This window comes from Carassius gibelio, chromosome B3, assembly GCF_023724105.1.
Source record: "Carassius gibelio isolate Cgi1373 ecotype wild population from Czech Republic chromosome B3, carGib1.2-hapl.c, whole genome shotgun sequence".
NCBI lineage: Eukaryota > Metazoa > Chordata > Actinopteri > Cypriniformes > Cyprinidae > Carassius > Carassius gibelio.
The window spans coordinates 45,560,730-45,576,162 of record NC_068398.1 but is presented as its reverse complement, the minus strand read 5'-3'; the positions used below and the strand labels follow the sequence as shown (position 1 = coordinate 45,576,162).

At 42.0% G+C, this 15,433-nt stretch overlaps 1 protein-coding gene and 1 long non-coding RNA gene across 18 annotated transcripts in view; one reads left to right on the top strand and one right to left on the bottom strand.

Annotated features, from left to right (window-relative positions):
* The window catches only part of LOC127952757 (gastrula zinc finger protein XlCGF57.1-like), a 179,293-nt gene that overhangs the window by 152,817 nt on the left and 11,043 nt on the right, over nucleotides 1–15,433 (top strand). For 6 of the 17 annotated variants that reach the window (XM_052551460.1, XM_052551468.1, XM_052551464.1 and 3 more), the window contains exon 3: nucleotides 14,103–14,121. The exons of 4 other annotated variants lie outside the window; for them this stretch is intronic. In XM_052551460.1, coding sequence (XP_052407420.1) covers nucleotides 14,103–14,121 — 19 coding nt within the window. 7 more of the 17 variants (XM_052551457.1, XM_052551455.1, XM_052551456.1 and 4 more) reach the window with 5 other exon arrangements.
* LOC127952784 (uncharacterized) overlaps nucleotides 1–15,433 on the bottom strand; it is a 169,796-nt gene that overhangs the window by 144,932 nt on the left and 9,431 nt on the right. The gene's annotated exons all lie outside the window — the stretch shown is intronic.

The window sequence follows — 15,433 nt, the reverse complement described above, 5'->3', positions numbered from 1 at the left end:
GTGTTAGTGGAAATTAATATTAGCACATATCACAGTAATATAACTTTATGTTCCAAAGTAGAACCCAATAATGGGTAATGCCACTTAAACCGAAACGTGTATAATATTCCAATAAATGTACAATAATTAAAATAAAAAAATATTGCATGAATCACAATCAGAATGAGCTTTATTGCCAAGTATGCTTGCACACACAAGGAATTTTTCTCGGTACTGAAGCTTCCAGTGCACATAGACAAATACAACAATAAATACAGTAATACAATGATAAGATTAAAATATCAAAATATAAAGACACGGTCAGTTATAGTCATAATGAACATTTACAGATTATGAACACATTTACAGTATTAGAAATAATATAAATAAATGTCAAATGAGTTTAAAAAGATAAACGGTGGGAGACTGGGAGTATTGCACTTACAGGCATATGCCTTCTGTTCAAAACAGAAATGGCCTGTGGGAATACACTGTTCCTGTGCCTAGTTGTTCTGAAAATGATCATGTAGCGTTAGATTTAGGGGTTATTATCAGTGTTGTGGGTAACGCGTTACAAAGTAACGCGTTAGAGTACTCTAATTACTTTTTTCCTGAAATTTGTAACTTAACGCGTTAGTTTCGTGCGTAAGTAATCAGTAACTTCGTTATTTTTTTAAAAAAAGTAATCCGTTATTTTAAGGAAAGGAAAATCCCGACTGCAGCCTGCTTTTTGTCAGACACTATTCCTAGGTCTACTGTGCCACCTGCGGATGTACAGTATCAGCGGAGCCGAAGCTCTGTGATCGTAAAGTCAATGGCTGTGATGCGTCTGTGCCCCCTGCGCCTGACCCTGTGTGTGTGTGTGGGTTTTTCGAACTCCCGGCAAGATAGCAGAGAGGACAGCGTTTGGTTTATGGAAGTACGCACATTATTTTCAATTTGTCAACGAAAAAGAAAAGAACATAACGGTAAAATGCACACTCTGCTTTGGTGAAAAGCTTCTGTCGACCGCCAAAAATTCTACCTCAAATTTAACGCTACGTTTTAATCACTACTTTGAAGAGTAAATGTAAGAGGACTGTGTTAAAGCGAATTTAGGCTTGTGACTGTGAGTGACACTTTAATAATAATTAGTTCGGCTATTCAGCGATTTGTCATTTGCCTGTGTGGCAGTGAAGGATTTAATTCGGTTTGTTATCATTTTTGTTTGACAGTCAGCTGTTAATTTCTGTTAGATCGTTGGCTGGCTGGTTGTTCATCATTTCTAAATGGATTTAAATCTGCAAGCCTGTTTAAGGTTGTGTTTACAAGTAAGCATACTTGTACTTTGATAACTGCATTATTTAAAGTTAAAGAAAAATCAGGAGTTATCTTGTGGTGCTCATAATATACAGTAGCCTAGGCTACCCGGGCTGGGTAACGTTAGGTGCGAATTTTGATTAATAATATGTTCTGTGATAATAAATAAATAAAACGCCATGTGGAATAGCCGATTGCTGACTGTCTTTCCTGTTATTGTTATCCTGCAGTGTTAATTTAGTCGGATGGCTGACGTTATTCATTGTCGGGAGTCACGACTTCTAGGTGCATTTAAAGGGGCCGGGGGCTAAGTCTGTCGTGTGTGAGCCGCTGCAAACGGCTTTTAATTTTTGGTAACGCATGAGTACTCTAACGCGTTACTTTTATGAATAGGTAACGCTGTATCATAACTGATTACTTTTAATTGATGGTAACGTTGTAACCTAACTAACTACTTTCCAAAGTAACTATACCCAACACTGGTTATTATTAAGGCAGGCCTGTTTTTACCCATCTGCCTGGATTATACCCCCCTATTTCTTATCTCTAAATACTCAAATTATTTCTAAAATGGGTTTGACACACCTACACCAGTAATACTGTTCAATGCAAAATGTTATTCTATTAAAGTTTAGTTTGATTTATACAGACAGCTCTGCTATTCAGGAGGCTAATACCTGAGCGTATGAAAGTACAAACTTTTACCATAAATCACAGAAAAGGTAAAAATTATACATTTCCACAAATACAATATGTTTTTTTATGTACAATACTATCCATTGTTTGAATAGTGAAAAAAACCCTGAAATAACAAGGGTATACAAACAAACTATTTAACGTTTACAGGCATAACACAGAAAATGAACTTTTGCTGTCACCCAGACACATGATTGGTTGTACCATCGATTACAGCAGTCGCACGCAATCTAAAATTTCGAGAAAAAAAAACTCCATAACTTTCTGTAAGGCACTATGGCTTCATCACCTGTCTCCACATCTGGATCTGTGCCACCCTCACCTACCATCTCCAAAGTGGCTTCATCACCTGTCTCCCCATCTGGATCTGTGCCACCCTCACCTACCATCTCCAAAGTGGCTTCATCACCTGTCTCCGCATCTGGATCTGTGCCACCCTCACCTACCATCTCCAAAGTGGCTTCATCACCTGTCTCCCCATCTGGATCTGTGCCACCCTCACCTACCATCTCTAAAGTTGCTTCATCACCTGTCTCCGCATCTGGATCTGTGCCACCCTCACCTACCATCTCCAAAGTGTCTGCATCACCTGTCTCCGCATCTGGATCTGTGCCACCCTCACCTACCATCTCCAAAGTGACTGCATCACCTGTCTCCGCATCTGGATCTGTGCCACCCTCACCCACCATCTCCAAAGTGACTGCATCACCTGTCTCCGCATCTGGATCTGTTTTATGTTAAGGGGTGGTAAATGTTTATTATTTTGTAAAGATAACAAGCAATAAAAAGGCACTAGGAATGAAGATGTTATTGGGGAAAAAGTAGTAAGTTCAATTCCCGAAGAGAAAAATTGGGTAAGAGTGGTAATAACAGGAATGAGGGGTAATAACAGTATGTCAAAGACAAAGAAAGGAAGGATAGTTTACCTTTGATGATACGTTTTGATGAGCATAAATTACCTGAAAGGGTATATTTAGGATACATGAGCTATATGGTTAGACCCTATGTACCTCCCCCTGTTAAGATGTTTTAAATGTCAAAGATTTGGTCATGTTGAAGCAGTGTGTAGAGGGAAACAAAGATGTGCCAGATGTGGAGGAGAGCATGATTACGGTAAATGCGAACAAGGAGTAAATCACAAATGTTGTAACTGTGGGGGAGAGCACAGCGCAGGGTACGGAGGATGTCAAGCGAGACAAAAAGTCTTGAAAGTACAAAATGTAAGAGTGGAAGATAGGTTAACATATGCTGAGGCCCTGAAGAAAGTGGAACAGGAAACAAAAACAAAAGAAATTGAGAATTTTGAACCTCAGAGAATGAACAAAGGCATAGAAGAGACTGAGAAGGATTCACTGGAGATTGATAAAGTGTCTTTTGTAGCATTTATAGTTGAAGTGGTAAATTGCTCTGCACAAATGGAAAGTCGGACAGAGAGAATTAAAATCATAGTGAGAGCAGCAGAAAAGTATTTGGAAATAGAGGGAATCAGCGTGAGAATGATAAATGAAAAACTGATAGTACAGGTAGGAAACACTGAGACAACATGTGGTAGTTCATAATGGTATTACAAATATTGCAATGGAATGCAGGAAGTTTGATTGTAAATGGACAGGAGTTTAAGAACTTTATATTAAAACAAGAAAGATGCCCAGATATAATATTTGTTCAAGAGTCTTGGTTTTAAACCATGTCTTAACTGTACAGTACTAGGATATATTGCAATACGTAGAGACAGACCAAGTGGAAATGGAGGGGGGTTAGTAACTTTCATAAAACAAGATATAGGATACAGGATACAGAAGTGTAGAGATTAATCAGGAACATGAGGTTATGGTAGTTGAAATATGGGAAGGATCTGAAAGTATAAAAATAGTAAATTTTTAATCCATGAAAGAAACTAAATATTAGAGATTTGGAAAAAATAGATGAGAAATGTAAACAAAAGATGGTATGGTGTGGAGATTTTAATTAAAAAGTAATTTTAAAAAGTACTTGGGAAGTAATAACTCCCAACAATATAGGAATGACCATTTTCCAATATTATGTAAAATAGGAATAGATATTCAAAAAGAAAGAATACAAAGATGGGCAGTTAAAAATGCAAATTTGTAGCAATTTAAGGAGATTTGTGAAGATTATTTGGAGGGTATTTTGGGTGTAATAGAGGATGTAGATGAGATGAATACAAAATATTTGTAAAGTAATACGGAGAGCAGCGGTGAAAGCAATAGGAAAAAATAAATCAGGGAATAGAAAAAAGATGGTTCCTTTGTGGAATGAGGAATAGTGTTTGAATAAGAAATAAAGCTCTTAGGAAAGTAATAACAAGTTTTAATTTTAATGATTTAATAAACTATAAAAAAGCACAAGCAAAAGTGAGGCATGTAATAATAGTAGCAAAGAGAAAATATTGGAGGCAAGTTTGTGAAAAGTATTGGTGAAGATACTGAAATTAACAAAATATGGGGGATGATTAGAAAGATGAGTGGAATTCAGAGATATAGTAGCATACCAGTTTTAACAGATAAAGAAAAATCAGCAGTTTCAGATAAAGAAAAAGTAGAAGTATTAGCAGAAACATTTATGAAGGTGCATAGTAATGATAATATTCCTGAGGAAATGAGAAGATATAGAAGACAACGAATTGGAGAAAATCCAAAAAATTTAGAAAAAAGAGGGCATTCGGGCAGTGTAATAGAGGCAGAGTGTAACGATTCAACGACCAGTGAAAACACAGGGAGACGAGAGATCCAATCGCAGGTATGCTTTAATAGGATAATTCAAATACGTTGTCAGACAAGGCAGAGTCAAAACCAGAAATGCAGTCCAAACAAACAAAACAAAACAGAGAAGGAAAAGGGAACGGAAACTCAGAATGTGAGGAATGGAGAATCTCGGGGAACATCGAAGGGTAAGGACTCCATACAAACAACAGGGAAAGACAGGTATTTATAAGGAGACTAATGACAATAGATTGCCTGCACCTGGTGCAATTAACTGTAATGCAATTACTGTGAAGACAGGACCAGACTAGAGGATTTATAGTGCCTATGGTGAAGTGCCTAAGGAGAAGTGAGCTCACTAGTGGACACCCAGGGAAACAGAGACTGACAGCGTGACATTACCCCCTCCTCCACGGAGCAGCTGCCAGATGCTCCACCCGAAACCAAGGGAAAACCAACAGACAAAGAAACTAGGAGGGAGGTGGAGCGGCAGAGGACTAGGGGGAGGGACGGAGGGCCAGATAATATGGTACACAGAGACAGGAGGACCAGGTAGAATGGGGAAACAGAGACAAGACAACCAGGTAAAATAGGGAGACAGACACAAGAGAAGTGCAACACAAAACAAGGAGTCCAGGAGGGTGGTGGACCGGCGGAGGATAAGGGGAGGGGGGGGTTGATGGAGGGCCAGGTCCTAGAGGGACACGGAACGTCAGACACAGAAACCCAGGAGGGAGGTGGACTGGCGGAGGATCAGGGGTAGGGATGGAGGGCCAGGTACAAAGGAGGAAACGGACAGAAAAAACAAAAGAAACAAAAACAAGGACATCACGTGATGGGAGCACCTGACTCGACTCTGGAGGGTCAAACGGAACCTGACTTGACTCTGGATAGTCAACTGGAATTTGACTCGACTCTGGAAAGTCGACAGGAACTAGGCCTGACTCTGGAAGGTCAACTATAACTAACCCTGACTCTGGAAGATCGACGGTGACTAACCCTGACTCTGGAAGGTCCATGAGCACCTGACTCGACTCTGGAGGGTCAACCGGAACCTGACTCAACTCTGAAAATTCAACGGTCACCTGACTCGACTCTGGAAGGTCAACCGGAACTAGCCCTGACTCTGGAGGGTCAACAGGTGACTAACCCTGACTCTGGAAGGTCAACGGTGACTAAACCTGACTCTGGAAGGTCAACGGTGACTAACCCTGACTCTGGAGGGTCCATGAGCACCTCACTAGACTCTGGAGGGTCAACCAGAACATGACTCAAATCTGAAAATTCAACGGTAACCTGACTTGACTCTGGAAGGTCAACCAGAACTAGCACTGACTCTGGAGGGTCAACAGGTGACTAACCCTGACTCTGGAAGGTCGACGGTGACTAACCCTGACAATGGAAGGTCGACGGTGACTAACCCTGACTCTGGAAGGTCCATGAGCACCTGACTTTACTCTGGTGGGTCAACCGGAACCTGACTAACCCTGACTCTGGAAGGTCCATGAGCACCTGACTCAACTCTGGAGGGTCAACCGGAACCTGACTTGACTCTGGAAAGTCAATGGGCACCTGACTCGACTCTGGAAGGTCAATAGGAATCTGACTTGATTCTGGGGAATCAACTGGAACATGACTCGACTCTGGAAGGTCGACAGAAACTAGCCCTGACTCTGGAAGGTCGACAGGAACTAGCCCTGACTCTGGAAGGTCGACAGGAACTAGCCCTGACGCTGGAAGGTCAACGGTGACTAAACCTGACTCTGGAAGGTCAACGGTGACTAACCCTAACTCTGGAAGGTCGACAGTGACTAACCCTGACTCTGGAAGGTCGACGGTGACAAACCCTGACTCTGGATGGTCGACGGTGACTAACCCTGACTCTGGATGGTCGACGGTGACTAACCCTGACTTTGGAAGGTTGACGGTCCATGAAAACCTGACTCGACTCTGGAGGGTCAACTGGAACCTGACTCAACTCTGGAAAGTCAACAGGGACCCCACTCAACTCAGGAAAATCCACTGTAACTGCCATCCTCTGCAGTGGCTCCGGGCTGACGGCCATGTTGCGCAGCGGCGCTGGGTTTGTGGCCATCTTATACTGTGGTGCTGGCTCAGTAGACGTGGCATGAACAGTTTTAGGAATCTCTAGGATCTTAGACAGCATGGAGAAATAATCCCAAAATTTCTCTGAGGCCATCTTGGGCATTGGCGCTGAGCTGGCGGCCATCTTGCACCGTGGCGCTGGACTGGTTGAGCTGGCTGCTTTCTTGTGCTGTGGTGTGGGGCTGGCTTCCATCTTGCCTCGTGGTGCGGGGGTTGGTTGCCAAGCTGCGTAGCGGCACTGGGTTGGAGGCCATCTTACACAGCGGCGCTGGCGCAGCCAATTTGCGCCTCCTCTCCCCTCGCTGTCCACAATGGGGAAACGGTGGCTCCCATCCGAACCCTGGGTCAACGGGAAGGCACAGTGGAGATCGCTGCCGGACCTCCTCTCGACTACTCCCTCCTGAGCGATCTCACCTGGTTCCACGGAACACTACCAGGTGGGTACCCTTAAACCCATTTCTCACCCGTTCGGTGACTGGGAAGGAACTATGGTTAGACATATCGCTGAATTCTCTTGGATGGAGTCCTTCTGTAACAATTCGACGACCAGTGAAAACACAGGGAGACGAGAGATCCAATCGCAGGTATGCTTTAATAGGATAATCCAAATACGTTGTCAGACAAGGCAGGGTCAAAACCAGAAATGCAGTCCAAACAAGCAAAATAACAAAACAAAGAAGGAAAAGGGAATGGAACGGGAACTCAGAATGTGAGAAATGGAGAATCTCGGGGAACGAGAAGACTGGAACATCGAAGGGTAAGGACTCCATACAAACAACAGGCAAAGACAGGTATTTATAAGGAGACTAATGACAATAGACTGCCTGCACCTGGTGCAATTAACTGGAGTGCAATTACAGTGAAGACAGGACCAGACTAGAGGAATTATAGTGCCTATGGTGAAGTGCCTAAGGAGAAGTGAGCTCACTAGTGACACCCAGGGAACCAGAGACTGACAGCGTGACACAGAGTTTACAATGTATGAAATGAAGAGAGCACTCCATTTAAGGATGAAATTTGTGTTGAGTTGATTAAAAAAATTAACTAAATAAAAAAAAATCATTAAAGATCATTCTAGGATTGTTTAATAAAGTATGGGAAACAGGGAAACTCATTCTGAGTGGAAACATGGGGTCATAGTGCCAATTGCTAAGCCAGGGAAAGACAAAGCTCAACCAAGCAGCTATAGGCAAATAGCACTGACATCAAACCTATGTAAGCTTATGGAGAGAATTGTAATGTAAAGGTTAATATATTTTATTGAGAAAAAGGGGTTATTTTCACTGTACCATAGTGGTTTTAGGAAGGGCAATAGTACTATGGATTCGGTAGTTAGTCTGGAGGCAAAAATAAGGAAGGCTCAAGTAATTAAAGAGTGTTCTTCGATATTGAGAAGGCATACGATATGATATAGAAAGAGGGTTTATTAATGAAACTTGATAAAATGGGAATTACTGGAAAGATGTATGATTGGACCAAGGGTTTCTTATTGAATAGGACAATACAAGTTAGAATTGGGACAAAATATTAACAAATATATATTATAGAAAATGGAACTCCCCAAGGCAGCTGTTTATGAACTTTCTGTTCCCTTATTTGGTCACCTTCCTCCTTGTTTTGGTTAATTGATTATTCCCCACCTGTCTCCAGTTCCCTCATTACCTTCTGTGTGTTTAAATACCTGGTCTGTTCAGTTCCTCCTCGTCCGTGATTGTATGTGCATGTTAACAAGTTATAGTATTGTGAATGTCTATTGTAAAGTTAACTTGGTGTTGTGTATAGTCTGTATTCTCCGTCATCATCCAGTAAACTCCCCATTTTGATCACTATCCTCCTCGAGCATTTTGTCTTTCGTTTAGCACTACACCATTTGTAACAGAATCACGGACCCAACAGTATAGTTTAGTTAACAGCGTTTTTCTTTCTTTTTGGTTTATTTTTTTTCCCTCTCCCGGAATGGCCATCCCAGCAGTCCGTCTCCTATGCCTGGAGCAACTGGACCGTTCGCTGGAGGACCATACAAGGGACTTTCTCAATCTGGCATGCCTCACCCACTTCCCCGACCGCTCGCTCTCCAACTTCTTCTATACCAGCCTGAGCGAGCGGTGTAATGAACGCCTACCAGCAAACGGTACCCGAGAGGATTTTGCCGCTTTTGTGGAGTGGGTGCTGGAGAAAAATGGATCTTCATGAACCATCAGCACCGCCAAAGAGGATATCTCCAGCCCTACTCCCGACCTAGAGACCAGCCAGCCACCATCAAGCCGCACGGAGCCAGAGCCCATCACAGCCGCAGAGCCCGAGCCATTCACCGATAGGGAGCAGGACCTCGAGAGCACGACTGACCAGGTGTGTGAGCCGGCAACACCGTGCATCGTGGGAGTCTTAGTGGAGATCGAGGGCTTGGAGGAAAGCCCTGGCCACACTTCCACGACTGAGGGTGAGCTGTATGCAGTCTCGGGGAATATGGAGCAACTTATGGATCTAATGGACTGGTCTATGGAGGTAATCCTTAATTTTCCTGTTTCTCCGCTGGTTCTGTCCAGCCCTGATCCCCCTGTATACCCTCTCAGTCTCCCACTCCTACCTCCTCTAGTCAGTTCCTCTGCTCCATTCCCACTGGTTCCGCCCAGCCCTGAATTTTCTGTTTCTCCGTTGGTTCCGCCCAGCCCTGAGTTTTCTGTGTCTCCGCTGGTTCCGCCCAGCCCCGAGTTTTCTGTGTCTCAGCTGGTTCCGCCCAGCCCTGCATTTCCTGTGTCTTCGCTGGTCCCGCCCATCTCTGAATTTCCTGTGTCTCCGCTGGCCCCGCCCAGCTCTGGATTTCCTGTGTCTCCGCTGGTTCCGCCCAGCTCTGGATTTCCTGTGTCTCTGCTGGTTCGGCCCAGCTCTGAATTTTCTGTGTCTCCTGTATTCCCTCCCAGCCTCGCTCTCCCACCTCCTCCTAGACCTGCCAGTTCCCCTGCTCCACTTCTGCTGGTTCCGTCCAGCCCTGATCCTCCTGTGTTTCCTCCCATCCTTCCCCTCTCTCCTCCTCCTAGACCAGCCTTGGTCAGTCGTCAACCATCCGCCGCCTCGGGACTCCACTCCTCTGGCTTCACCTCGTCACTCCATCCCTCCAGCTCTGTCAGGCTCCACCTCTATCCTCGGTCGCTCCGGCTCAGCTCCACAACGGTCTTCCAGGACCCCGCCTCCGCCTTTTCATCGCCTGAGCCTTCTGCTCCTCCTGCTCCGGGCTCCTCCCTCCATCCACTCCGCCCTGGTCCCTACCTCCCTCCATGCTCCCTCTTCGCCTGCTCCTTGTATGCTCCTTGCCCGCCTCCAGAACCCCCACCCTCCCTCCACTGGTATTCCTCTTGCGGTGCGAGAACGCACCTTTCCGGGAGGGGGCGAATTGTTACGTTTATGAACTTTCTGTTCCCTTATTTGGTCACCTTCCTCCTTGTTTTGGTTAATTGATTATTCCCCACTTGTCTCCGGTTCCCTCATTACCTTCTGTGTGTTTAAATACCCGGTCTGTTCAGTTCCTCCTCGTCCGTGATTGTATGTGCATGTTAACAAGTTATAGTATTGTGAATGTCTATTGTAAAGTTAACATGGTGTTGTGTATAGTCTGTATTCTCCGTTGTCATCCAGTAAACTCCCTGTAATAATGTACATTCATCCGGAAGGAGGAGGCGGGAACCGGCGGACAATCAAAATGAAACTTTAATTATTCAAAATAAACACAAAACAGCGCACCAGCCCCTCACGGACAACTGGTGCGCTCAAATAAAAACCAAAACATAAAATAAGGCCCAGGCCTGGTCCTCTCTCGTCCTTCATTATCGTCGCTCCAGTTTTATATCCTTCCATCTCCTACTTGGGACTCGAGACCGGCGGTGGGGCGCAGGTGTCGCTGATTTCCCAATCAATTCAGCCGGCCTCACTCCTTGTTCCCAAGTCCCTCGGCCCCGCCCCACTCGCCACACTCCTCATTTTGGTCTCTATCCTCATCGAGCATTTTGTCTTTCGTTTAGCACTACACCATTTGTAACAGCAGCATATGTAGTCTAATATTTTTAACATTATGATTAAAGATATTTATACACAAATTGACACAGGAATAGGGAGATCACTGTATGCAGGTGATGGTGCACTATGGAAAAGGGGAAGAAATTAGTTATTTGTAGTAAAAGGTCTGCAGAGGGCAGGAAATAAGGTAGAACTGTACTTATCCAGAGTGAGAAAAAGGGCTGTCAAAATCACTCTGGACCCCTCACATCCAACACACTCCCTCTTTGAACTGTTGCCATCTGGTTAACGCTAGAGAGCACTGAGCACTAGAACGACCAGACACAGGACCAGTTTCTTCCCTCAGGCAATCCATCTTATGAACAGTTGATAATAACTGTGGAACACACTACACTTTATATTTATACATGTAACAAGTTTCAACACAGTCTCAATAGGAAGGAAGAAGGCAGGGGTCGGCTTGTTGCTGGGACACTCGTTTATTCAACAAAACAAAATAAAACACGATGCCCTCTGGGCGTAGACAGCAAACGATTGCTTAAACACGGTCAATAACTTCAATAACTTCAAAGCACTGTTGTAGCTTTCCCTAGTGCAGAACGAGGTCCCAGCGTGTCTCTCTCTCCTTCTCTCTGCGGTGACTCGGCTTATATCCGGTCTCTCCACGCCAATTACTGCAATCAAACACACGTGTTCGTTAATTGCATTTGACCTACTTACGCCTCGCTCTGCTCCCTCCGTCTCTCTCCCGTTGCGGATTCCGCTAAACCACGCCCCCCTCGCCACAATACACACATACACTTATTTATCTAACACACATACTTAGTATACACTTAAATTTTGCACATAATATACATGTACATACATAACTGCAATTTTGTAATATACCTGCCTACAATTGTCAATTTGTATATTGTTATTCACTATCTACTTATTTGTATTTTTTAATCTTTTATTATGTGTTTTATGTTTTGTCGCTGTCATTCTGTTGTACTGCGGAGCTTCTGTCACGAAAACAAATTCCTCGTATGTGTAAACATACCTGGCAATAAAGCTCATTCTGATTCTGATTCTGAGAAAACTGGGCAAATGAGTGGGGTTTCTGGTTCTCAATTGCAAACACTCAGGTAATTTGTTTCGCAAAAAGGAGGAAAGAGTAAGTACAAAAATGTATGGTCAAAAATTGGAACAAGTTAAAATGTAAAAATTTGTAGGTATGTAGTTGGACTTTAACATTTGGTATTCACATTCAAAAGCTAATAGATAAATGTAAAAAAGGAATAAATGTAATGAGGGTTCTTGGGGTTGAGTGGGATGCGAGTAGACAGTCTTTAAGAAGAATATATAGCTCATTAATAAGACCGGCAATAGATTATGGTAGTCTGATATACTGCTCTGCATCAGAAACATGGCTCAAAAAATTGAGGTAATTCAGACTCAAGCTCTAAGGATCAACTGTGGAGCATTTAGAACATCTCCAGTATCATCTATTCAAGTAGAGATGGGAGAAATGCCACTAGAAGATACTGGATCAATGTAAAAGGACATGGTGAAAGACATCCAGTTAAAAAGGTACTGGAAACCTGTTGGGAGTATGAATATGGATACATAAATAGTTTTGGCTGGGTAGCAAATAAGGAGGCAAAAGAAACTGGTATAACTGAGATAGATGTAGCTCCTTCTGTTGTTATACCCAATGCCAGAAATAGACCTATTCATACATGAGGAGATACATAAGAACGAACTAGATTTGCCATTAAAAGTAATCGTTCAACAATATATTAATCAAGGATACAGCGACACGACACGACTCAAATATTCAGAGATGGATCAAAAGATCCAGAAACAGGTAGAGCAGCCGCTGGAGTGTATATTCCTCTGTACAATATTAAAATACTAAAAAGAGCAACAGATCATATATTTGTTTTTACAACAGAACTGATAGCTATATCATTGGCCTTACAATGGATAGAAGAAAAGCAGCCTAACTGTAGTGTAATATGTACAGACTCATTATCAGCTCTGCAAAGTTTAGAAAGTGGAACATCTTTAGCAAGACAAGATATTTTAAATGAAACTTTACAGAAGTGATATAGCATAAAGCACTTAGGAGTAAAGGTGAGTTTTTTGTGGGTACCAGCCCATGTCGGAGTTAAGGGGAATGAGAAAGTTGACTGGCAAAAGAGTCATTGAATGATCCTGAGATCAATATAAGAGTACAGATGAGTAAAGCTAAAATTAAAGGGCTGATTGGGACTGAAGTGAAAAAGATGTGGCAGAGGATATGGGACAATGAAATAAGAGGAAGACATCTGTATAGTACACAAAGAAATGTGGGGGTGGAAAGAACAACTGTTAATAACAGGAAAAGGGATGTGCTAATGACAAGATTACATATTGGGCATACAACAATAAATCAAAGTTTATATAAAATAGGTAAACATGAAACTGATAATTGCGGAAAATGTGGATATACAGAAACAGTAAATCATATATTACTAGAATGTAAAGCATACAATAGAGAAAGACTTGAATTAGTCCAGCCACTAAATAGGGGTGTAAGAAATTATTCACTTAAGGAAATATTAGGAGAAGGACCAAATTATATAATACACAAGAAATTATTTAAGTTTTTAAAGGATACAGAACTGGTAAAAAAAGATATAAATTATTAATAATTTGTTTGTGTTTTTTTTTTTTTTTTTTGCACCAAGCATATGTGCTCCATACTCCAATCCAGTAGGTGGCGGACAATGCACCTTTAGTTGGTTTGCCAACCGCCATTAAAACAACAGAAGAAGAAGACGACGAAGCAGAAGAAGGATCTCGCGTCGCGCCTCGGCTTTCTTCTGAGGTGAGAAGCGGTTGACGGTAAACACATTTCATACAGTTACAGATTTCACTCGTTAAAGGCGTTCTTCACGGGGTCGTTCGTGTGGTGCACTGCTAAATGTGTGTGTGCTGACCGGAATAATCGTGTAGCAGCGATGTGAGGAACACTGTTACATTCAGTCAGACTTCTGTGTTCGTGTGTGTGTGTCTCTTGATCGAAAGAGTGATCTGTGAGGAGAAGTAATGCTGTCTAAGTGCTGTGTATGCGCGACATGTGAGTTCAAACAGGTGTAAATGATTCTTCTCCCTCTGACAGGTGTGTATCCCTCGGTGTGTGTGTGTGCTTCTCAGTCTCTGACTGATGAATGAATGAACGCTGGAGTGTTTTCATCTCCTGAAGATCACACAGAGATCATGAATGAAGCAGAAGCAGAGTCCTGCAGGATCAAGCAGGAGGTCAAAGAAGAAAAGATAGGTTTGTGTTTGTGTTTCCTCAAACAGTTCATCAGATGTGTGTGAAACACAGTTATATACTGAAGGAGTGAGGAGTCAGATTATATGATAGAGCTACAATATAATGATATAATAAGACTCTTTCGACGCCGTCGGAAAAGACACCGCACAAGCACATAATATTAATGTTGTTTTTAATGACCCGCACAGCGCTCACTGTTACGATCTAATGCACTGTACGCCAGATGTTTCAAAACAATCTACCGGGATGCAAAAACTCTTAACTCAAACATTTTCCAGAACAGGATCAAATTGAGTACTGGTCATAATACTCTGATAAAAATGTTTGATGTGAGCAGCAGTGTGTGTTTTGCTGCAGCAGCGCCGATGGAAGTAGCGATGTGTCGTTCTTGAACGATTCGTTCATTTAGAATCTTTAATGTGACTCGGGAAGAATGAATCGTCTCGATTCGTTCAGTCGCGCATGCGCAGTATAGGTTCTGTTCTTTTTTCTTTTTTTTATTGTCAAATACAGTTGTCAATGTTTGTCAGATCATATCTTCATAATGAATAAAAAATAAAAGTAAAAAAATAAATAAATAAAAATACATAACTGCCAGTAGATAAATACATATATAACAAATTAAACAAACATAATTAACAACAAAAGTGCATCGCCAGAGTATAAAACATTAGATATCAGTTAAATTATATAGTTAAACCAGATAAGTATTTCATACATTTTGATGCTGATTTACCCTCTACTCCAGAAAAACATTCTATATAATTTAAGTCAATTTTAAAAACATTGAAAAGAGGTTTGTTTTTCATAAACTTGGATTTATGAATAAAAAAATTTCCAAGCAAAATTATCAAGTTGACTAAATATTGTACAGAGGAGTTTGAGTCAGAAAAGTAAAAGAAAATATCAAAATTAGATAAATGTATATTTGAGCCAAATTAATAAAACCTTTTATATCATTCCACAGGGAAGAGCTATATGAAGAACTATAGAATAAATGGTGTAGCGTTTCTGTTTCCATAAAGCCAAAACTGCATTTTTCGTCTACAGTAGGGATGAATTTACAGATAATTTTGTTACAGGGGTAATAATGGTGAAGAATTTTAAATGATATTTCTTTCACTTTGTTGGTAATTAAACATTTATGTGGGTTATTCCATGCCCTATTCCAATTAATATTTTCACACAAGGGGACCATTTGTATCTGGAGGCAGGGATAGATTATGCACATAAAAGGTTTTTTATTAATTTGTTGTTAAATTTTCTGTCTAGAAACGATAGACCATTTATTGAAACACTGCTGGAGAAAGAT